We start from the raw sequence: 23,309 nt of genomic DNA, 5'->3' as shown, positions 1-23,309 counted from the left end.
GATATGTCCATGATGCCTCTTGGTACCCTCTGACCACACGGCAAAGGCAGAAGTGGGACAGCTGGAAGCATTTAAAGTTTTAATCACATGTTGAGTTACAAGGTGAGAATTAACTCAGCACTACATTCACTAAAATGCTGACTTCAGTAATAAACCGGCAGCTGTGTGTTTAAACTTTGTACCTGTTGTCAGCTGCCTATGTGTGCGGAACAACCAAGAAAGAATGTTTCTTAATATGCTCAAGAGATTACATTCATTTTACTAACTCCATCAAACCCTGTTTTCAAAAGTCAGCATTAACATGATGAAATCTACAAAATACACTTACTATCATTATAGTTTATAAGGGAAGAATGTTTTTAATGTCAGCAAAGTTTCTGATAGTACCAAACAGAGAAATATTACTCTACCTGAGACTGTGCATTGACGTTGGCCCGATTTGTAACCAAGACTTTGACTACTTCAGCTTGTCCTGCGAGGGATGCTATGTGCAATGCTGTGTTTCCTTTCTGAAATGACAGACAGTGATATTTGAAAAAAGTACAAAACCTGAGCCTGAATACATAACAATACTATCAAGAACATATTCCACTTTAAAATGTAAGATTTCTAGTAATAAAAAATACTCTTACTGGATACTTCTAGAGGGCAAGTTATTCTAGAAGACATGGACAGAAACAAAGACAGGAATTTTCAATTTGTCAAGTAAATCTCATCCCTTGTAATGTGTGACATTTACTATAATCTAAAAAGTTTCTATTACACAATAATCAATGACTATTCCACCAGTGGAAAACAGGCAATTACTGCTGCAGTAATGTCTGCTGCAACCAGTTGGCCGACACCTTGTGCCCATGCCATCATTGTGAACAAGAAAGCAATTAGATAGGCCTGACTGACCTTTGTTGCTGCATCAACACTGGCACCTCGCTGTATCAGTTCAGAGACAACTTCTACGTGTCCTTCTTTGGAAGCGAGATGGAGAGCATTCAACCCATTCTGATTTAAAAAGATGGAAAAAAGGAAAGCAATGGGAAAGATTGCCAAAGGTTTTTCCAGCATAGCAAACATATCAAGAGACAATTTATTATATCCCAGTGAGAGGACTGCTTCTAAAAATTACTCTTATATAAACTTCACAAGAACTGCATTATAAGGAAAGAGTATGAATTAAGTCAGGATATACTAGCTCTGGGGTCTCAAGTTTGGTGTGTTTTCCTATGATCTGATGTAATACAAATGGAATGAAAGATAACATCAAATGGCACAATATTGTGAAATGGCGTCTTGGTAAAGGGTAAAAAAAATATATCATTTTTACTAGATAAATATGACTCATCAAAAACCACAAAAGTTATCATTGATATGAAATGCAAATATAAAGAGATTAGAGAAGTAGTGAGAAAGGTACTTATTCAGCAAATCTGAGCAAAATGTTCTTTAACCTGATTTGAAATGTTGATGTCCACTCCATTTTTTAAGTAGTCGAGAGCCTTTTCCAAATTGCCAGCTCGAGCAGCCCTCAGGTAACTTGCATTTGCATCAGACTGAAACAAAAAAAAAGTCCCATTAGAAATTACAGCACAGTATAAAAATATAATCCCTTGGCAAAGTTTCTAATGATACGACATATTGTACATACATTTAACTAGACATGAAAGGATCCCAAACTGTCTTATCAAATACGGGTCAAATCCTGCCCTCCCTCATGTGTAAATAGGCTGTCTGCCTGACTAGGAAGCACAAGATTTGACTTCATACATAAACACGAATTATGCAGCACTGTCAAACATGCAAGGCTAGCAGATGGATACATCTGGTACCCAGCATGGAAGACAAACATGGTGAGGCTTGGGATAGAGCTCCATGGAAACCACTCTGCTTTTTCCAAAAGTGCCACACCACCTTTAATGTCCAACCTGAAGAGACTGGACCAGTACCGTGAGATCTCACATGACAGATTTTAAAAAGTCCAAAATACTCAACATTGAAGGACTGGACTGTATGAATGAAAAAAAAAAAACAAACAACCCAAACCTATGGTTTTACAACTTAAGGCATTTTACAATCTAACGTCTCTGTCCTCCCTTATTTTATGGCTTATCTTATTTACAATACCGTCCACATTTGGTGAAGTAGCCTGAAATCCCTAGGTACAGTGCTATTATTCACACTGCAATTTTTTTCCTTAGATCTTCCTTTAAAGATAGCTGTGCAAATTTCCCCTCTGATGACTTCAGGTTGAACATGAGGATGGCAGAAAAGATGGTTAAGTTATGAAAGAATCACTGGAAGTAATTCCTGTCCCCAGAGGGTTTTAACAACAAGTTACACAAATACCCACCAAGGACAGTTTAGATAATGCTGATCCTGCCTTGGAACAAGTGGAATGAACTGGATTAGCTTTCAAGAGAGACAAATGGTGTAACCTTTGATTTTATCTGTGCTATTGCTTTCCCTGGCACCTTGGGCAGTCAACACTTTTTCTTTTGTGCCGTCTTCTCCTCTGGTACAACAGGAATTGTCTCTTTTTTTTTTTCCTCTCACAGCATCATTTCATCACAGGCTTACATCACTACAAACTTAAGTGCTTTATGACCTTTCAAAAAGGCACTAAAAGAGTGCCACAAATTACTTTTAGAGAAAAAATTAAAGGCAGTAACTGCTGAGAGGAAATCAAAACAGCTTGGCACCAAGAGGTTGTCTGATAACTTTTGTTACTGGATAAGTAACTGAGAGCATAAATACTGTTTTATTTTTTCATTTCTCATTTTCTGGATATGCTATAGACTTCTCTCCTGTCAATGCAGCCACTTCAGTGCATGTTCTTTCCAAGCACTGCTTCAAGACCATCTGAAGTCACTTTCATGTGCAGGATGAAGCAATCTGGGAGCATAATGACAGCAAAATGGTAAGTAGGTGGAAAGTCTGCTTTCTTCTTTGTACCAGTACAAGCTACAAGGCTATTTTACTAGTGTTTTCAATACAGTAAGTTCTCTCTTCAAAGGAGAGAACCATTACTTATGAACTCTTCATTTTCTCTCGAGTTTTGCACACATGGCATTCCACCTTGCAGTGATAAATTACTGGCTTCTGACTTTCCCTGTTCTTAATGATTATTTTCCAAGCACGCCACACTGATCATTACAAATCAACTTCTGCAATATGCTTCCAGCAAAACAGCCCCCAAATACCGATGCTTTACTAGGCTTTATCAGAAACAAGGTGCTGCTACAAACTATATAATCAGAACTGTATAGACTATGGAGAAGAACAGCTGTCTTGAGAGGTGCAGCAAAACACTTTCATGTGGAAGATCATCTGAACTGTGCAATGCAGATCATTACAGGAGACAGGTCATATTCTCAGTGCTTAGCAACAGCAGCCACTGGGATAAAAACCAGGTCAGCATTTTATCAGCATTACTAAAGGTATGAGGGAGAACTTAATAGACCGGGAGCCTTTTCTGTCACAGTGTAACGGCATGTCTGTTTGGCACAGTCAGCAGGTGGATGATAATTAACATCAGCTGTTTACAGCTGCGTCTGGGTGGGGAAGGGATGCACCAGAGAAGCCTGCTATGGATAATCAGTTCCTGCCAGTCACATTAGTGCACACCAGACAAGAAACACTGCCCACACTCAGAAATGCTTAAACCTATTTAATCAAAGGCAATAGGGAGGGGGCAGGGACAGGGAAGGCAGACTGAGTGATAAATAGCTGATATTCACATTAATAGCTAACTGCTGTTTCACTGTAGAATCATAGAATCATAGAATAGTTAAGGCTGGAAAGGACCTTAAGATCATCTAGTTCCAACCCTCCCAGTGCCTGTGGGTTTTCAAGGCTTCTCTTGAAAGCAGTAGCTTGCTAATGGGATGAAGGACAAAGGTCAGCTCATGCTTCCAGCCTCGGTATGTACAAAACTGTTTCATATCAAGCTAGCTCTGGTGCTGCTAAGTGATGCACAAATCTATTCCTGAAATCCCTCAAGCAAGCGGCATGCCCTCCTTTGCCAGTCACCACTCAAAACTCACCCTTGTTGCTCAAACTGTCCAAAACCATCAGTAATAGCAGCAGCCAGGTTGTCTCCTAGGTGGTGGGGCTGGCGGGGTGCTGGGCACAGTGCCCTACTCACCCGGCAGCCTGGGCTCTCACTGCTAGACAGGGACAGGCCTCCAGCATGAGGGACCCCGTATTGAAAAAGCAGTTCCAGCATGTGCAGGCACTACAATAGTAACTAGGAAGCACCCAGAGAAGCTGCCACTTAACTGCACACCAGGAATAACACAAAATCTCCCACACTTCAGCTGAGCTGAGCTGGCACTTCCAGTTTCCACGTTACTGGTTTCCAATTACTTGAACATGACGTGAGCTAGTGTATGAAACTGCAGGAGCTGCCTTAGTAGCCAGGGAGTAACACATCCCTGTGCACTGAGAAGGGGAAAGCCTTTTTTTTCTCTCACCTTGGCTAAAGCTCCCAAGCCCTCACACGGAGTTAACTGACCTCAGGCTGGTTAACTCGCCCTTGCTGGGCCGCCATGCACAACCATTTTGAGATTTGCACAGAAGGATAACAGACTGAGGTTGTACAACTGTGCAGAAAAGTTCAGTGGGGCTTCTGGGATTCTCTCATCCATTACTGTCTCTGCCATAAGCAGAAACAAGCAACACATTAGAGAGAAAGAGAGCCAACATCTTTGCAAACCAAAAGCAATTCCATCATTGCCAGCTTCCACTTCCCCTATAACTAAGGCATTACTTCAGGCCTGCTCAAATAGAGAACAGACTTTCAAGCTCTCTCTACCTTGCAAAATGCCTCGAATTCCCTCATTTTTAAGACATTCCACTTCCAAAACCAGAAAAAAACAACAAATGTTACCCAACTTTTATAAAAGCTAACTGTAGGGGTCAGCAAAAATTCCACATTTCTGAACCTAAAATTTTCTGTATTTTACATTTCTATTTCTATTTTTTACCTTTTTTTTTTTTTTTAAGACCACATTAGAGTAAAAGAAAAAAATACATTTCCAATTGGCACTGTTTTGTTGAAAAGCAAGCCTCTTGGACTCCCTGACAGAGCCTGCAATTGCCCCTGTATTGCACAGACAGGAGCAGTATCAGAGCCTAGGCTGAAATCACTGAGGGATTTGAAAGATCAAACAAGCGTACCAATAATGCTAATAATTAATCTGGATTGCCATCATGCCTGGGAGCCCATGTCAAAGACCAATCAAGGACCTGTTATATTAAAAGCATTAAAAACACAGTAGAGGAAAAAATCATTTTAGGCTTCCAGCTATTGCTCAGGACACCCACACAGATAAGTGCTCCCTCTGTGGGCAACTGTCCTCCAGATATACCCACTTCTACCTTCCACATTAGCTGGCGTCTGAAAACCCCCACACAGACAATATGTCTACAGGCCATTTCCTTAACAGACCTAATAAAATTTTTCTCCAATAGTAATTACTTAAATCTCAATATTCCTGATAGAGACATTATGTATGTTATCCATGTATTCAGATCCCTTTGTTTCTTTCTCTGGAGGTAATCAATCTCAACATGAAATGAAGATGAAAACTGGCTTTTGATTCTTCACTGTCTTGACAAATACCAAGAGAACAGCAGAGGCATGGGACATACATCAAAGCACCCTGAATCTCAGATGTTCTTGAAGTCAGCCACAAGGACTGCAGCCCTTCCTGTGCATTTGCACAGGGTCCCTGTTGCCAGGCTGTATCCCCGAAGCCTTCCCCTGCTCCCTCTTGGGTTGCCTGGGGATGCTACCTTTTCAATCTCTATGTCTAGATGCAAATTAAAAATCAAGATTCTTGCAAGTATTTTAACTCTTGGAGAGACAGACCTGAGATCCTCTGCACAGCCTTTAGTTCTGGAATGGCTATTCAGACAATATTTAACAAACAATAGACATATGAGAGTACTAGTATTATTTCTAGTTTTAAGAAACGTGTAAATACAGATGATTGACTAATGAATGCAGTTTTTATGCAATGTGTATTCCTTTTAAGTTTGTATGTTTCCCTTTAATGTACCACACTATAAAAATAGACTTAATGTACTGATGATGAGCTTGTAGACTGTGGGCTGCCTTCAGCCCACAACAGGTTTTTCCAGTCTGGAGCTCATTTCAACAGCCTTCATCCTAGAAACATCTCTGGAAAGAGCTGAGGCTGAATAAGCCATGCTGGTAGCAGTCTTCTGTTTCCTAACTCTTCTTTACCCTAAGGTCTACTAGTCTGACAGATGATGGATGGCAGAGCCTGTGACATGAAGAGGTAAGACCCAAGAACTATTTCCCTGTTTTGAGGAAAAGCTACATGAGTTAAAAATATTCCTATTACAGAAAAGATTAACTCCTAAGTCACTTGGATATTATCTTAAGCCTCCATTTTAAGACAGAAAATGCTGATGTCAATTTATGCTAGCAAATATGGATTCACTGCCATTTTCCCCAAGTGTTCCCAGTGAAGTAAGAGACTATTAAGGAGGAAAAAAGGCAAAAACTACTAGGAAATTTGCATTGACTGTCAACCCAGGGTCTGGCCTGGCTTTTGCATGTGACTAGAGAGACTCCTTCCAGCAAACAGAGAATATGTATCATTTAGTGAACCCCCAAAAATGCAAAGCCATTATTTCAAATGTGCACAAGTTCCCTCCCATACTGATGGTATTTTTATTATGTTCATCTCTCTCTCTTTTGAGTTCTGCTTACAGTGGCTTCTTTTTCAGATTAAAAATCCAGTCTTTTTCACATTGGGAGCAGGGTTTTGTTTTTCACTCCATCTTTAACAGTAGCTGTTGTGAAGGGAAACCCCCAGCAGATTCCTATTGTGCCAGAGCAGGATGCATTCTGGCTTGAGTCCCAACAAAAAGATGCTAACCATGCCTAACATTTGTTGTGGGGGGAAGCAATGACCTCATTTTAAGGATGAACTTATGTTACTTCCATTTGGAAATGTGCTCAACAAAACTAATCTTGAGGCAGCATGAGATGATCTGAGGAACCAGATGATAACATTTTTGTTTGTTTTCATAAGGGTGGGCTTACTACAACTTACGGCTTTTTTTTTTTCTTTTTTTGCAGTCAGGCTCAACTCATGGGCACTAAGCACTACATGGCAAATCGGAGGTCCTTGGCATTACTTAGATTTTGCTCCTATGTTAATTTAGAATTGTCCTCCAAGTAAACTCATGCTCACTTGGTAAGGGGTGAGATTTTATTTCAAGTAAACTATACTGGCCACTCAACAGCAGCGTCTGAACCATGTGAAATAAACTGGCTATATAATTTTTTCAGAGGCACTCTTTATCTGAGACTCCAAGAAGCTGTATCCTTTGTACCTCCCCACTACCTTGTAACTAAACCTGTATTAAAAAAAATCACTTGTATCTTCCTTATTAGAAAGGAGGTTGGTTGCACTGGATGAGAAGGTGATCTTTGTGCAAACAACTACAGCTGTACTCATGCTTTACATACCATATTACCATTTGTGTTTTCTTCTGATAAGAACGTGACAGCCTGGGGCCAACTGCTGTCTGCAGTTCTGCTGTTAATTATCCTTCAGAGAGATGCTTTTGGGATCACAGCCCTAAACACAACCACAGGGCAGCAGGAAAAGCTCCATTCCAACTGCCTGACAATTCAAAGAAAACATCTTTCAGCTAGAAAAGGCCAGTTATTTAGAATATAATTGCAGAAGAATAAATTATTTGATCGAAACATCGAAAACATGCAAAAAAAAAATCCTTCTATTTGTTTGCCCTATCATGCAACTTAATTATCAGCTTTCTTTCATCACAGTATTGTAGTGTGCATGATAAAGTAGCCAAAAAATATTATATTGTTTGTTATGTCCTCATAACTGGCCATATTCCAACTATGTAATTATGATATATTTTCCACAAGTTAAAAAATACACCGGTTTAAGGCTGTGTGAAACCCCTCTTCTTTGTCACACCAGTGGAGACTAAATCAGCACATATTTCTGAAAAAATTGCATGTGAATCTATAATCAACTGTATTTGCAACAACTGAGGCTCTATCCCTCTACAGCAGTCAATCTTAATGTGCTTGTAGAGCAAACAAAATGTTTCCTGAAAATCGCATATGCAGGCAACTCAAAACAGAGCGGAAAACACATTTTAGATTCAGCTCCTTCTTTCTGGAGATCCTTGATCAAACTAGGAAAACATCCAAGCAAATAAGACTCTTTCCTTGCTAGACCACAAGACAAGGTAAGTCTCTGATGTGCAGGTTTAGTATATACCATTTTTGAGATCACTCACATCACCCTCTGTTACAGTCTGCCTTGGCAAAACGCTGAATCTGCACTCTGTTACCACTGAAAATGAGCCACCTCTGGAGTGCAAGTGGAAGCTGGTTGCAGTGGAAGATGGTTGCAGTGGAAGGACTCAGAGCCTGAGATGTTAAGGCTGGTACATCCAAGAACATTTCACAGCTTCCAGTACAAGAGGTGTTTATCAGTGCCTTTAACAGCACCAAGAGGTCTAGAGTAAGCCATTTGCTTGCAATAGCAAACATCTGCTGAGAAGCTCTGATGCAGCTTTCTTACTGCATTAGTTGCTTAGATTTTACACATTCAGTCTTCTTTAGCAGACTATAAATCTAGCCAAACCTGTGACTTACAATACAACTAATCCGGCCCTTAGTGTTTTTAAATGCCTGAATAACAGTTCCCTAAGAAAGTTCAAGCACGAGATATAAATGAAAAATAGCTGTTATTCTTTTGATTTTCTACAAAGAGCAAAGGAGGTTGTGATTTCCAAGGCATAAAAAAGACAGAGTTAGATGGGAAACCTTTGCTTAACAGCCACATGTAACATGTATAACATACTGAACATAACATTCAAGTTGAAAATGCCCCTAAAGCTGTTATATCCATGTTATTTACTTATCACTACAGATATCCCATAAATACAGAACGATTTGACTTCAATTCTAACAAAATTAACATCTGACAACCCAACAGAATACTGAGAGCACAGTATTCTCTCAACTGAGAGCACACCCATCCCATAGGAACTATGTTCAGACAGGAGGTGCGGATCTGCACTACACACTACTTCCAATACTCTTTGCCTGTTTGCACAGATGAAGTTTTGCGATTTTGAAACACAACTTTGATATGTCAGCTTCACCTGAAGAATTTATGAAAACAATTACTAGTATGAATATGCTAAATTAATAACACCAAAACCAAGATTCTAATTTTCCAGGACTACAAAATCAATGTACATCTGCATGACACACAGTGTTTCTAAGTATACATGAACAACAAACCATAGAAATCATAGAATCAATGAGGTACAAGACCTTTAAGATGAACCAAAAAACTATTTTCTTTTAACAGGAAAATAAGATTCCTTTAATTCTAACTTCTCAGCTATCAGACTGCTCTGTATGAAAAGACAAACTTGAATGACAAGGTAAATTGAGACATGCTGTTCAAGATCCCAAACCCAATAAAATCACTCGTTTGACCATTGAAATACTGTACTTAATTAGAAGACCACAATCACACAAAGAACCAAGCCCTTTATGACCAACTCACATAAAAAGGGGCCCATAAGAAAAATGGGGAGAGACCCAAGGCCTCTATGTTGAAATAGTATGAGGAGTAATGGTTTTAAACTAAGATTCAGCCTGGATGTGAGGAAAATTTTTTTACAATGAGGGCGGTAAAATACTGGAGGAGGTTGCCCAGAGAGGTGGTAGATGCACCATCCCCGACCACATTCAAGGCCAGGCTGGATGTGGTTCTAGACAAACTGCTCTAGTTCAAGATACTCCTGCTCATTGCAGGGGAGTTGGACTGGATGACTTCTGAAGGTCCCTCCCAACCCAAACTATTCTGTGATTCTATGATAACCAATGAGAAGGATCCAATACAGCTAAAGGCAAAAGATCTGAGCAGCTAAAATTCCAAATTCATTCTTCAGGCTGACAGACTCAAATAGAAGTTTATTTCAAACTCTGTGAAGAAACTTCAGAGCCTCTAATGACTCATCTCTCACTCTAAAGTTTTCTTATTGTACACTTACAAATGAAAAAAAAACCACTGGCTTTCGTAACTGCTACCACAATCACAAATAGCTAGAGAAGGGCTGGATGTGCTTTGAGGGTTTCTTCTTATGTTTACATTCACCTGAAGATACTAATTCTTACATGTCATGCTAGATGAGATGCCATTGATCTCTTTCCTGCTATTTTTCCATCAGAAACTGACTACCCAGTAAGTATGGAAATAATTTCACCATATCTCAGACTCAAATTTAAAGCCATTTCCATGCTAAAGTCACATTCCTCAGATAACTGTATGGATTATATCAGTCGGTCCACCTCCTGTTCTCTGCGTGCATCTGATTTTAGAATCAGGGTCCAGAAAGGAGAGGAAAAAAAATCAGCAGCCATCTTCAAAGCAGTTTTTAAAGTGTATTTATCTGTCTATAACTGAAGATGGGGAAAAATAGTATAAACTTAAATCAGATAATGTTGTTGGTTTTAGGGAAAGAAATTTTTTTCACTCAAATGAGCTGAATCAGATGTGATGAAGTGGAAGTTACTGGTAGTAACATGGAGCAAACTGCATGTTGGTGGAAGAGTAATAAACAAATATTCCCTAAAAGTACTATAGTAAACAAGCTATACAAACTATAGACAAACTACATAACCTCTTCTGTAGCTAGACAACCTATTAAGAGCTTTCAGTACAGTGAATTCAGAAGTTTCCTAATGTCTTTTTCTGCCTTTCCACTTCTTTCCAATTTTTTAATGCAACCCCCATTCAAAACCAAAATCATTCTGCCTTAGAACCTTGAACATCGTTAAACTGAAAGATTGCTTATAACCAGTCAAGCCATTTCTGCGGCAGCAAAAATACATTCAGAAACACACCAGTTTACACTGCAAGTATTGCAAATCCCACACATAATTAAAGTTTACACTTCTGTAGGCTTAAAAGGCACTTGAATGGCTAGTTTTTAAGTTACCTACTGGAGTTTTAATTTTTATTGACACACTGTTCAGGATTCTTACAGGAATTGCAAACTTTTATCAGTTTGTAAGTGCCATAGGTTTCCATAGCAGGGATTATGACCTCTGTCAGAAGCAAAGGTTCTCTGTCAGAAACAAAGGAAGCGGAAGGTTCCTCTTCCAATTTACACACACCTGAATACTCTGTTGAAGAGAGTCTTTTGTCTGCAAAAGCCCATGTGGCTCATGTGACAAATAACAGAATCTGAAGGGTCAGTGGAAATTATCTGAAGAAGTTTTAAGAGAACTCCTGGAGCAAGATTTGCAACGCAGGCATAAACCTGTAAACAGTCAATTGTGCAGGGCTGGTTAGAGGCATTACACAAGCTTTGTCATAGCAGTTTACCTTAGGACAGCTTGTAACATTAACAGAACAATCTGTCCTGACACCTCTTTGCTTATCTGCTGTGAAATACATATGCCCTGGTGCAACAAGAAAGAATTGACAGAACCAATAAACCAAAGGATTCAAACATCACCCTAGGATCAAAGACTGTCTGAGGTAGTTTTGGTTGCTCAGGAGAAGAAAAAGACAACCCATGAAGCACTTCCCAAACTCATGAGGACAATTTCACACAACAGAGCTAACAGTTCTCAAAGGCAGGAGCTGAGCAACCTGCTAGGAGACAATTTGAATCTTGGTCTGGAGGTGCATGAGACCTCTTGGAGAATAACATCAGTGAATACTCTGGACTGTGTTGTCTTGGCCATGTTTTTCCACAGGAGCTGAATTTTCCTGATGACCATAACCTGCTGTATATTGTTTTCCATTTGATTCTGCTGTCATGGATATGACCCAGTAACTCCAGATCCATTCTGTAATACACCATATTTCTATAAACTAAAAATTTTCTTTAAACTAGATGTGTTGGGGGAGGGGGGCATCATTCCATCCCAACACACCCAGTCAGTTGCCAGCACCTATAATAAATGCTCAGAGCAAGGTAGGGATATTCCAGCCAACAAGCCAGCTTCATTTGGAGCTTGGCTCAGATGCCTCTATACAAATGCCCGTAGCATGGGGAACAAACAAGAGGAATTAGAGATGTGTGCACGTCTACGGGGGTATGATATAATAGGTATCACAGAAACATGGTGGGATGGCTCCTATGACTGGAGTGTTGGAATGGAAGGTTACAGGCTCTTTAGAAAAGACAGGCCTGGCAGGCAGGGAGGGGGAGTTGCCCTTTATGTTAGGGATAGGCTGGAGAGTATGGAACTCTGTCTGGGGACAGGTGAGCTGTCAACAGAGAGTGTGTGGGTAAGGGTTAAAGGGAATATAGCTACGGGAGACATCACTGTGGGGATCTGTTACAGACCGCCTGATCAAGGAGAACCTGCGGATGAAGCTCTCCATAGACAGATAGGAAAAGCCTCACACTCACAGGCCCTTGTTCTCATGGGCGACTTCAACCACCCTGACATCTGCTGAAGGGATGGTACAGCCCGGCACAAGCAATCCAGGAGGTTCCTCCATTGTGTGGAAGACAACTTCCTTCTGCAAGTAACAGAGGAGCCGACAAGGAGAGGTGCCATGCTTGACCTGGTGCTCACCAACAGGGAAGGGCTTGTTGGAAATGTGACGCTCCAGGGCAGCCTTGGATGCAGCGATCATGAGATGCTCGAATTTGAGATCCTCAGGACAGTGAGAAGAGCGTGCAGCAAGCTCACTGCCCTGGACTTCAAAAGAGCAGACTTTGGCCTCTTCAGGAACCTGCTTAGTAAGGTTCCATGGGATACAGCCCTAGAGGGCAAGGGGCCCAAGGCTGTTGGTTGGTATTCAAGGATTACCTGCTACAAGCTCAGGAGTGTTGCATCCCAACTAGAAGGAAGTGCAGCAGGAGGGCCAGGAGACCTCCTTGGATGGATAAGGAGCTGCTGAGGAAAATTCAAAGGAAAAAAAAGAGGCTTATAAAAGGTGGAAGCAAGGACAGGCGGCCTGGGAAGAGTACAGGGATGTTGTCCGGGAAGCTAGGGACCAGGTTAGGAAAGCTAAGGCTCAGTTAGAACTAAAGTTGGCTAGGGTTGTTAAGGTTAACAGGAAGGGATTCTATAGGTGCATAGCGAATAAAAAGCAGACTAGGGACAACACAGACCCCTTCAGGAAGCTCTCAGGAGAACTGGCTACACAGGATTTGGAGAAGGCTGAGGTTCTGAATGACTTCTTTGCCTTGGTCTTCACTGGCAAAGGCTCTGATCACACCACCTAAGTCTTGGAAGGCAGACGCAGGGACTGTGAGAATGAAGACCTTGCACCCACTGTAGGAGAGGAACTGGTTTGAGACCATCTTAAAAATCTGAACGTGCACAAGTCCAGGGGACCTGATGAAATCCATCTGCGGGTCCTGAAGGAGCTGGCAAATGAGGTTGCTAAGCCATTGTCCGTCATATTTGAAAAATCATGGTAGTCAGATGACGTTCCCAACGACTGGAAAAAGGGAAATATAACCCCCATTTTCAAGAAGGGGAAAATGGATGACCCGCGGAATTACAGACCAGTCAGTCTCACCTCTGTGCCTGGCAAAATCTTGGAGCAGATTCTCCTGGAAGGCATGCTAAGGCACATGAAAAACAACAAGGTGCTTGGTGACAGCCAGCATGGCTTCACTAAGGGGAAATCCTGCCTGACCAATTTGGTGGCCTTCTATGATTGGGCTACAGAACTGATGGACAGGGGTAGAGCAGTTGATGTCATCTACCTGGACTTGTGCAAAGCATTCAACACTGTCCCACATGATATCCTTGTCTCTAAATTGGAGAGACATCAATTTGATGGATGGACCACTTGGTGGATAAAGAACTGGCTGGATGGCTGCACACAAAGAGTTGTGGTCAATGGCTCAATGTCCGGCTGGAGACCAGTAACGAGCCGTGTCCCTCAGGGATCAGTGCTGGGACTGGTCTTGTTCAACATCTTTGTCGCTGACATGGACAGTGGGATTGAGTGCACCCTCAGCAAGTTTGCTGATGACACCAAGCTGTGTGGTTCGGTTGATACCCTGGAGGGAAGGAATGCTATCCAGAGGGACCTCGACACACTTGTGAGGTGGGCTGATGCCAACCTCATGAAGTTTAACCATGCCAAGTGCAAGGTCCTACACCTGGGTCGGAGCAATTCCAGGCACAGCTACAGGTTGGGCAGAGAAGAGATTCAGAGCAGCCCTGCAGAGAAGGACTTGGGGGTTTTGGTCAATAAGAAACTTAACATGAGCCAGCTTCAGTGTGCGCTCGCATCCCAGAAAGCCAACGGTATCCTGGGCTGCATCAAAAGGAGCGTGACCAGCAGGTCCAAGGAGGTGATCCTGCCCCTCTACTCTACTCTGGTGAGACCTCACCTGGAGTATTGTGTGCAGTTCTGGTGTCCTCAACATAAAAAGGACATGGAAGTGTTGGAACAAGTCCAGAGGAGGGCCACTGCGATGATCAGGGGACTGGAGCACCTCCCATATGATGACAGGCTGAGAAAGTTGGGGCTGTTCAGCCTGGAGAATAGAAGGCTGCATGGAGACCTCATAGCAGCCTTCCAGTATCTGAAGGGGAGCTATAGGGATGCTACGGAAGGACTCTTCATTAGGGACTGTAGTGATAGGACAAGGGGTAACAGGTTAAAACTTAAACACGGGAAGTTTAGATTGGATATAAGGAGGAAATTCTTTCCTGTGAGGCACTGGAATGGGCTGTCCAGGGAGGTTGCGAATGCTCCATCCCTGGCAGAGTTGAAGGCCAGGTTGGACAGAGCTTGGGTGACATAGTTTAGCATGTGGTGTCCCTGCCCATGGCAGGGTGTTGGAACTAGATGATCTTAAGGTCCTTTCTAACCCTAATTATTCTGTGATTCTATAAACCACAAAGGCAAGTCAGAGCTAATCAGAGCATGTGTTACACACACACGGCTCTTCGTTAATATTAGAAACACTGAGGAAAGCTTGTCTTGTTTCTCCTGGACACGATGTCATCTTACATGGGCAATAGCACTGTGAAGCCAGCACAGAGCAGCGGGGCTGGAAACAGGAGAGCCACCATTTCCTAGCGCTCCCTTTCTCCTCCTCCACCCTTACTATACAGTGACATTCATTGTTGCAAATTTGTGCAGTGGCATGGAAAGTTCTGTAATAGCATTTGTTGGGGCTATCTGGATGAAATGTATTCAGTGATGTACACAGCAAATGTAAATTTGTTTACAAGTGGTTTCCTCACTCCACATGCTCCAGGTTAGATTAGCTCAGATTCCAAAGGAAGAATCGCTTTTTCCTGCCCACGCACCAAAATCTGTGAGCAGAAACTACAAATCAGAGCCCTGCAATTGCTATCAATAATTTTAAATTAGAATCAAGTTCTGACTCTAAATACAAGATTCTGTTTTGAAACAAAAGGGGTCTAAACCACCACTGTGGTAAGACTAGGACCAGGACTTGCAGGTACAAGCAGGATGACAACAGTAACAGTGAGAACAATATTAGCTGTAGAGGTTCTTTAACAGAGGGGGTAAAGAAAACAGAACATAGCTCAGTTTTAAGGAAAAAAAACATTACTAAGCATATAGATAAATAACTGTAAATTTGATGGTCCCATTTTCACACGTTCACTTTTCAGTTACAGAACTGAACTACTATTTTTCTGGGTTTCAAAGCCACTGTGCACTATAGAGATGGAATTCTGCAGCAGACGTGAACATCTCAGGGAGGACTTCTAATTTTTTGCCAAAAATAAAACCAGCAGAACTATTTAAATATTTTACTTCACTACTTCACCTTAACCAGACTTCATAGTTTATTTTAATCTGAAAATTACCACTGTTTCTTAACATCAGAATGGAGCATGTTTGGAAAACAAATCATTGTTTAATAAAAAAAAATAAAATGATGTTTCACTAATGAATTAAGACTTTCCAAACCGGGCTGAAAAACTTTACCTTTTAATTTTAATAAACACAGATTTAGTATTAGTTTTTACAATAACCATTAAAGCAAAGATCAGTTTATCACACACTTAGTGAAATATGCTATGGCCAACAGTACTGCCTACCAGCCCTATAGAGTAAATTCCCCTAGCTTTTGATGGTCCAATAAGCCATTACTATACAACATTAGTTAAATTATCACCTCTGAATAGCAAATTTACAGGTTTACTTCACTACACAGTGTAGTAAAGCTTGTTTCTCCCTTACACCTAAAGAATGCATGGCAACCTACAGGAGATTTAAATATGCATAGAACAAAACCAGAATTTACCATAAACAGCATTAGCAAGAAAATCTTACAAAACAAATATATACTCTACCCCTTCTCCATTCCTCCACTCCATTTCACAGCACTACACCTTCAATAAACAATATATATACTAACAGAAAGACCAGTTTCTATGCAACTTCTAACAAACCCCTGTAAAGCAAGAGTAAATACCATTCCGTTGCAACACAGCGGGGCAGAGCATACCACAGACCAGCACATTGCCAATGCCACAACTCCAGGGCAGCGAGATTTTCAGTTTGCTCTACTCTCCAAACTGTTGCATGCAGAGACTAGCAGGGCTACATCGAGTTCTGTGTTACTGGGGCTCACATAAAGCATCAGCAAAGATGTCTATCAGCCTGAAGGTTGATACTGTTGTGCTAAAAAAACCCAGGAGAGAGTAAATAATATTCTCAGGACTTAAAAAAAGGACTTTAATCAAGTGCCACAAAACATCTGAATCTAACAAAACCTTCTACAAGAAACTGTCTCACAAAGAAACACCCCAAATAAATGCTTTTATACTTTTCAAACAACTGCTGGAAATGAATTTATGAACAAGAATAGCAACACCAGAAAATAACCAGAGTTTCAAAATGGTTTTTAACAAGGAACAACAACCCAGTCCTGTATTGACAGCAAGTAAACAACAGCATGTTTAAAAGAACTCACTGCAGTATTTTTTCAGAGCACAAAGCTATTGCTGACATGGAAATTAGCTATGAAACTGCTGGGTCTTAGCATCAGTAATATCTGTAACTAAAAAAAATACTGCCATTAACTGATGGTTCCACAAAGCTTGGCACTCAGCAAAATTAACAACATGATACCACACTTTCCTGGGAACCTGATCTTTTAATTCTGCGTTAAAGCAGCCTGGAGCACAATTGTTTTAAATTTGTAGGTTTTAACTGATATGAATAAATCACGCTATTGAAGAACCTCAGAACCTAGTTCACAGAGTACAGGGATGTCATTTCACAGCAGCTTACTCCCTTGAGGAATTTTTAAATCACACAAGGAGCACCATGAAGGTCACTGGGACTATCCCTGAGAGTAAGAGGGATAAGGGTCCCTCCTTTCAGGTCACTACTAGTACACTATGCTACAGCAGGTTCCTTTTAAAGTTTAATTGACCTATAGATTGTCAGCAGAAGAGGTATGTTATTTGATAAATACTCCTCAAAAGCATAGATTTCAGCTAGCTTTTTTCAAAGTAAGCAAGATTCACTAAAACATTCCAATGAACAAAATTCTCTTGTATGTCTAGGTAGTCATGGTCCTGAGCCCAGAAAAAAAACATTACAAAATGTTTCTGTAATTTCAATCAGTGTCTTCTACAGAGTATCCTGAACAGAATGCTGCTATTGGTAAGGACAGAGAATAAATAATTTCATATAATATTTGACTGTCACCTCAGCCTATACCATAATCCAGCCATCACAAAATACACCAAACAAGCTGAAACATACCTCTTCCTACATCCAGCTTTGTCTCATACAACCAACACTTAAAACACTAATACAAGAAAGTTGATTTGCAGATTTCACTCTTATTTCAGTATCCACAAATGCTTACTTGTTCTGGAAAGTATTCTGCCTCTTCCACTGCCATTTTCTGTGGCCAGATATGAAACCTGATGACTCAATTAGTTAACACTTTGGACACTGCAACATGACTAAAAATAACAGCCCCAGAAAGTGGTTGTCTTCCCCCCCCAATAAAAAAAAAAACAAAACAAAAAAACAAACTAAGCACAGTCACTTGTTAGACTTCCCTTGGCTATTTAAATGGCAAAGGACAAATGACTGTAAGACTATTAAGTTAGTAACAGAGTGTGTCCCAGGATTCCTGGCTCACTTACCATATTTGCTGCCTCCAATCATTCCCCGTGTATGAAATCATGATCTGTGGAATACCGAAAATAGCTGCAGCATCAGCTGATCAGAAAACCACTGCTGCTTGGAATCACTCATGAAACAAGCTTTTGTCATTCTGCTTATCAGCTCTTTCTAATGCAGACTACTTTGAACTATTTCTAAAGGCAGGCAACAATAACATCATTTTACACTCTGTGTGTTTTGAATACCACATATGCTTGCCTCCTACTCCATGGTAATTTTATATTTATTCAGATTTTCTGATGACTAATTATGATAGATTTGCATCGTTGGTTCTAGAGGCTATTTTCCAGAACTGAAAGGATGCTTTCTAAATACTTCAAGTTCCTAAACTTGAAAGACTGAAAGCAGTATCAAGAGCAAAATCATCTTGCTTCAGAGGGAAGCCCAGAGAGATACTCATGATTTCAGTAAAGCAGATCTCTTCAATGGAACCTAGACCATCAGCAAGAATTTTTCGTCACGATTCCCTATAGTTACTTACATTAGGAGTGGCTTTAAAGAATGTCCACCTTCTGAGAAAGGGAATATCGAAATTTCTTCAATGCACCATAGGTACATGCACAGCATGCACTGCCCTTGCCCATTTGTTACACGTCTCACAAACATGAGCTATTCATGGATATTCACTGGTAGAGAACAGCAAAAGGTAAGATGGGTGGGGAAATAAAATCCAGGTCTAGTATTTTTGTCAGACAAGATAAGCCACATATCTCCTTTGCCTATGAAAGGACATAATGTATATTTAAAATATTATAAGGATAATTTGATTTTTTCAGAAAACATTTCTCCATACTTGGATCTACTGGAGCCCAGCCACCAGCTAGTAGCTCCATGCTTTTGGGTTCTAACGCAAAACTTGTTGCTAACTATCTATGTAAAATCTTTCAGAAGTTGCAAAATTTGAGGTCCCAATATATTACTAAACAAATAATGCAAGCTGTGTACTCAGATGATCTCTCTTGAAATGTCTTCATACACGTCACTGATGATATACTTTATTAACTGCTTCTGCACATTTTTGCTTATGGCATTATAGTATCTATGACTAAGAGCAACTTCTGCCACTGACTAAATACAGAGAAGCTTAACAGCTGTCTGCAGGGGTGGGAGAGCCTCCCACCTCGATTTAAAGACAAAATGATGACCAAGTCAGTGCAAATGAATTTACCTCATTGACATATCTCTGCAGAGCTTCCTGTAGCAGAGATTTCAATTATCTGCACCACAGCTACCTTGGCAATGTCATTATTGTAAGCTGCTATAACAACAAATAGTACCCTAAAATCTTAAATTTCTAAAGCTGAATTTTGATTTAATGTTACTATTTGTTTTGAGGACTGAGAACTACAACTTCAAAACAAGAAAAGGAAACATCCCAGTTCTAGAAAGCCAAGATCACAAGGTTACTATCCCGTGACTGAAGAGAGGTTGGCTCCGAATAAGAACCAGGTGCCTCAATACCTTTCTTCTGCTTTTGAAAAGGTGCTTGAGAACAAAAGAAAGGAAATACAATGATTTCTCTGATGGGATTCAAAGGAATCACATTAAATTTAAAACTTGCTGAATAGTTCTTTTTGTAGAAAAAAGGATTAAATTTTAGATAAAAGGATTAATTGTGAGTTTTATAGAGACTCACAAGAGTCCATGCAGAAGACCAAGCCCATTGTGTGGTGGCGTCCCCGTGCTGCTGGGTGCCCTAAACTGCAACCTCCTATCAGGGGGTAGTGACTGGTGACACAGAACTGACAATTTAACAGCAATCCTAACACTTAATTACTACTTGTTTGGAAAGCAGGAACAACATGTTTAGAGACAAGGATTCAACACAAGGATTCAATACTCTCTGCGTGTGTCTCTCTCACTGGCAGGCGGTGACCCTTGTTCCCAAGGTAGCCCAGGTTCTGTGGACAATGCCAACATGGTCTGGATGACAGCCTGCTTTCTCTCCAGGAGCTCCTCTGAGACTGCTCTCTCCTATCCACTGCCTGCTCATTTATTCTGCTAGAGCTTCTTTGTTTTTCCAGTTACTGGCTCTTGGCTTTTTGAGTTCACTTTAGTATGATGAGACCAATGGATGATCGACCCAGACCGCTGCCTATTAACCTCCACAAAACTGTCTTGGTTTGGGTTGTGACATTCCTACAAGAGAAGTTGTCCAATTCTCTCTCCATTAATTTTAAATAGAGCAATGTTCAGAATTACAAAAGAAAAGCACTAAGAAAACTTAAACTCTACCAGCACCAGAAAGTCATCTTAGCGCATTCACATTCAGCTCTGATTACTGAAAGCTCACATCATAAATCATAGTGACACTATATTTTTTTTAACCTTGTGGATCAGTTTCACAGCATTCAGGGTGATTTCTCACATGCATGCTATTAGCAAAGGGTAATAATGGAAAGACTTGATACTAATGGCAAAATCAATTTGCTGTAGACTTTGCATAAAATTTGCAGGATCTTTTTGTTATTTTGTATCCTGAATCAGAGTAGGCAAATTCCTTAGCTTGGGAAAGGGAAAGGGCCTTGGATACAACCACGTAATGAACAGGTATGCCGGGGGGGAATAATAAATCTCAACAATCAATCTCCTCCCCAATTTGAAAAAGAAAAAAGAAAAGGAATGGGAAAAAAAAAAACAACCTTTACAATCTCATTAAAATGGCAGATTTGGTACAGATGGAGGATTCTTTTAAACAGAATAGTGGAAACGTCCTTTTACATTACCACTACACTGCTCCCCAAGCAGATGGAGTGCTTATGATTACTGGCTTGGAAGTGACTTGCAACAAAGCAACACATGGCAGAATTCAGCAGAAAGAAAAACATGGTTTGACATGAGATACAAACAATATAAATATCTTCCCAAGAATGGGAAAGACAATAATTTAAACCATAATCTGGAGTTACTGATCCAGATTTTACAGCAAGAAACAGATTTTTTGTCTTTTTCTTTTGTTTTTCCTTGAAATTGCAGTGGATAACATTTCATGCAGTTCAAAAAGCTGAAGAGTCAGCTGAAGCCCACCAGAGCAGGGGATTTATGGCTCTGTGTGTTTCAGACACCCTTTTCAGAGAGCAAATGGTTGACAAATAGCACTAGTACAGATATGTGCCTAACTTACATATAATGAAGGGTCCTCAGTTTTAGAAACTTCCTATATCACAGAAACAAGTGCTAGTATGAGAGGTATTTAATATAATTATCTAAAACATTATCCTGTTATTAAAATAATGGCTAACGTGCTCCAACTGAGACTTTGAAACAGCAGTTCAAGTGCAGACACTGCAAAGGCTACGTACATCAACAAGATGCGCACAAAACTCTTATCTGAGACCCACAGGTCATAGGTTCACATGCAAAGCCAGGAAGGATGTATACTGCGTACAGCAAGACAGGCATAATGAAGCTCAAAGAGACTCCCCCTTCTTTCCGTCCAAGAGACCCCATTACACTTAACTTCTATGGATAGCTACTAGGCTTTTACCAAGCTCCTATCAGTAGAAAACTGCACATTTACTCTTTTTTACTTTAATTGTTAAAACTGTGGATATTGAGCCACAGGAAAAAAATTCCTAGCTATAAAATGCCAAAAAAACCAGCTTAATTTGTGCATGACCTTTTTTTTAATCTGCCTATTCAACCACCATCCATCATGAAACTATTATGTTTGCTATACTACACTCAAATGCTGCCAGTTGAGATCGTCGGCTAAAACATCCACAGAATTAGAAACCTATAGTCAGAAGCATACCTTCTCTTTCAATAATACAAAAAAGATTAAATATACTTATAAAATAAGGATTGGAAAACAATACTCCCAAATACTAATTAAGTTGAGGTCACACAGCAAGATGACAATACACACAGTTTTTTCCAAAAAAAAACCTGCTTTATGCTCCAGTGTAATCTATTGCTCTTGAACAGAAGGTATCTAGAAAATCTGTAAATCCTTTAGGCTTTTTTTCGCCTTAACTTTGACAAGGAATATTCATCTCCCACCATGCCAAATAGTCTAAAACCCTGCAGAACTAAAAAAAAAAAAAAAAAAGTAACTTCTGCTACAAGATACTTAAAATTTCTCTTTAAAGGCTTTTCCAAATGAGTGAACAAGAAGCTCGTGGTCACATCCTATTCTCCTTCAGCAGCAGCTAGGATCAAGCCTCAAAGGCTGAAAAGCAATCACTTTTAAAGGACAGCCTGCAGTAATTTTTCAGAAGTCTCCAAACACTTCCACATAGCATGCCTCAAAGCCAGCCCTGCTGTGACCTATGAAATTTAGCATGTTGCAGATATTCAAAGTGTCCATGAAAGACACACACTGAAGTGCTGCAGTGTTCATTCTGCCAAGATCCGTAACAGCTCCTGTTACTTCATCATCAGCACCTAGCTTGCCCACTGTATGCTGCTTTCAATAGCAGGGCAAGGGGCTCTTGGGATTACCAACTAAAATAAATGATACATGCATGGTATGAGCGGTATGCCCAAAGCATCTGAACTGCTATCTACAAAACCACTTCAAATTCCATTTCTTAACCCTGCATTGTTCCCTTAAGCTATCAGAGTAGATTACAGATTTCCAGTCTGCCCTGCTAATCACCTCGAGCTTTCTGAAAAGAGCGCTTTTTGTTTCATTTTCATCTATTAGCTGTGGTTTTCAGCTCACATCCTCTGCGAATTGAAACAACGTGACCAAGTGGAATACAGACTGCTAGATAAACCTAAGCAACGTGTCCAAAACAGACCATATATCATTAGAGGCTCCCACCACTGAGACTTCAGCAATTTCTCTTTCAATACATCTGCTGTACAGGGAAGAGGTGCATCTTCCAGCTGTATCCTAAAGAGAGGTAATTTTGCAAAGCCACTGACACAATAACACAGAAATCATATGATCAGCTGCCGTGTGAAAATGAAGGTTAAGATAATATTTATCAAGGCAACTTCTTGCTGTTAAGTACACTCTACTTCAAAGCATAAAGAACTAAAGAACTTTCATTATACCATCCTGTAAGCACCAAGAAAAAGCAGCTTCACTTAAGCCAACTAAAAGCCCTTGGCTTTATTAAGATTTCCTTCTCTCCCGCTGACCACCTA

At 40.4% G+C, this 23,309-nt stretch overlaps 1 protein-coding gene across 10 annotated transcripts in view; it reads right to left on the bottom strand.

The window, feature by feature from the left end:
• Positions 1 to 23,309, bottom strand: part of ANK3 (ankyrin 3) — a 379,098-nt gene that overhangs the window by 144,774 nt on the left and 211,015 nt on the right. For all 10 annotated transcript variants that reach the window (XM_062634017.1, XM_062634018.1, XM_062634019.1 and 7 more), the window contains 3 exons: positions 1,446 to 1,547; positions 901 to 999; positions 411 to 509 (listed from right to left, as the gene is read on the bottom strand). In XM_062634017.1, coding sequence (XP_062490001.1) covers positions 411 to 509; positions 901 to 999; positions 1,446 to 1,547 — 300 coding nt within the window. The remainder of the gene's footprint in view (positions 1 to 410; positions 510 to 900; positions 1,000 to 1,445; positions 1,548 to 23,309) is intronic.

The sequence above is a fragment of the Pezoporus occidentalis genome, unplaced genomic scaffold (genome assembly GCF_034315485.1).
Source record: "Pezoporus occidentalis ecotype Australia unplaced genomic scaffold, CSIRO_AGI_Poc_V1 ctg41, whole genome shotgun sequence".
NCBI lineage: Eukaryota > Metazoa > Chordata > Aves > Psittaciformes > Psittacidae > Pezoporus > Pezoporus occidentalis.
The sequence above is the reverse complement of the archived record's forward strand: the minus strand, read 5'-3'. Positions and strand labels throughout refer to the sequence as shown.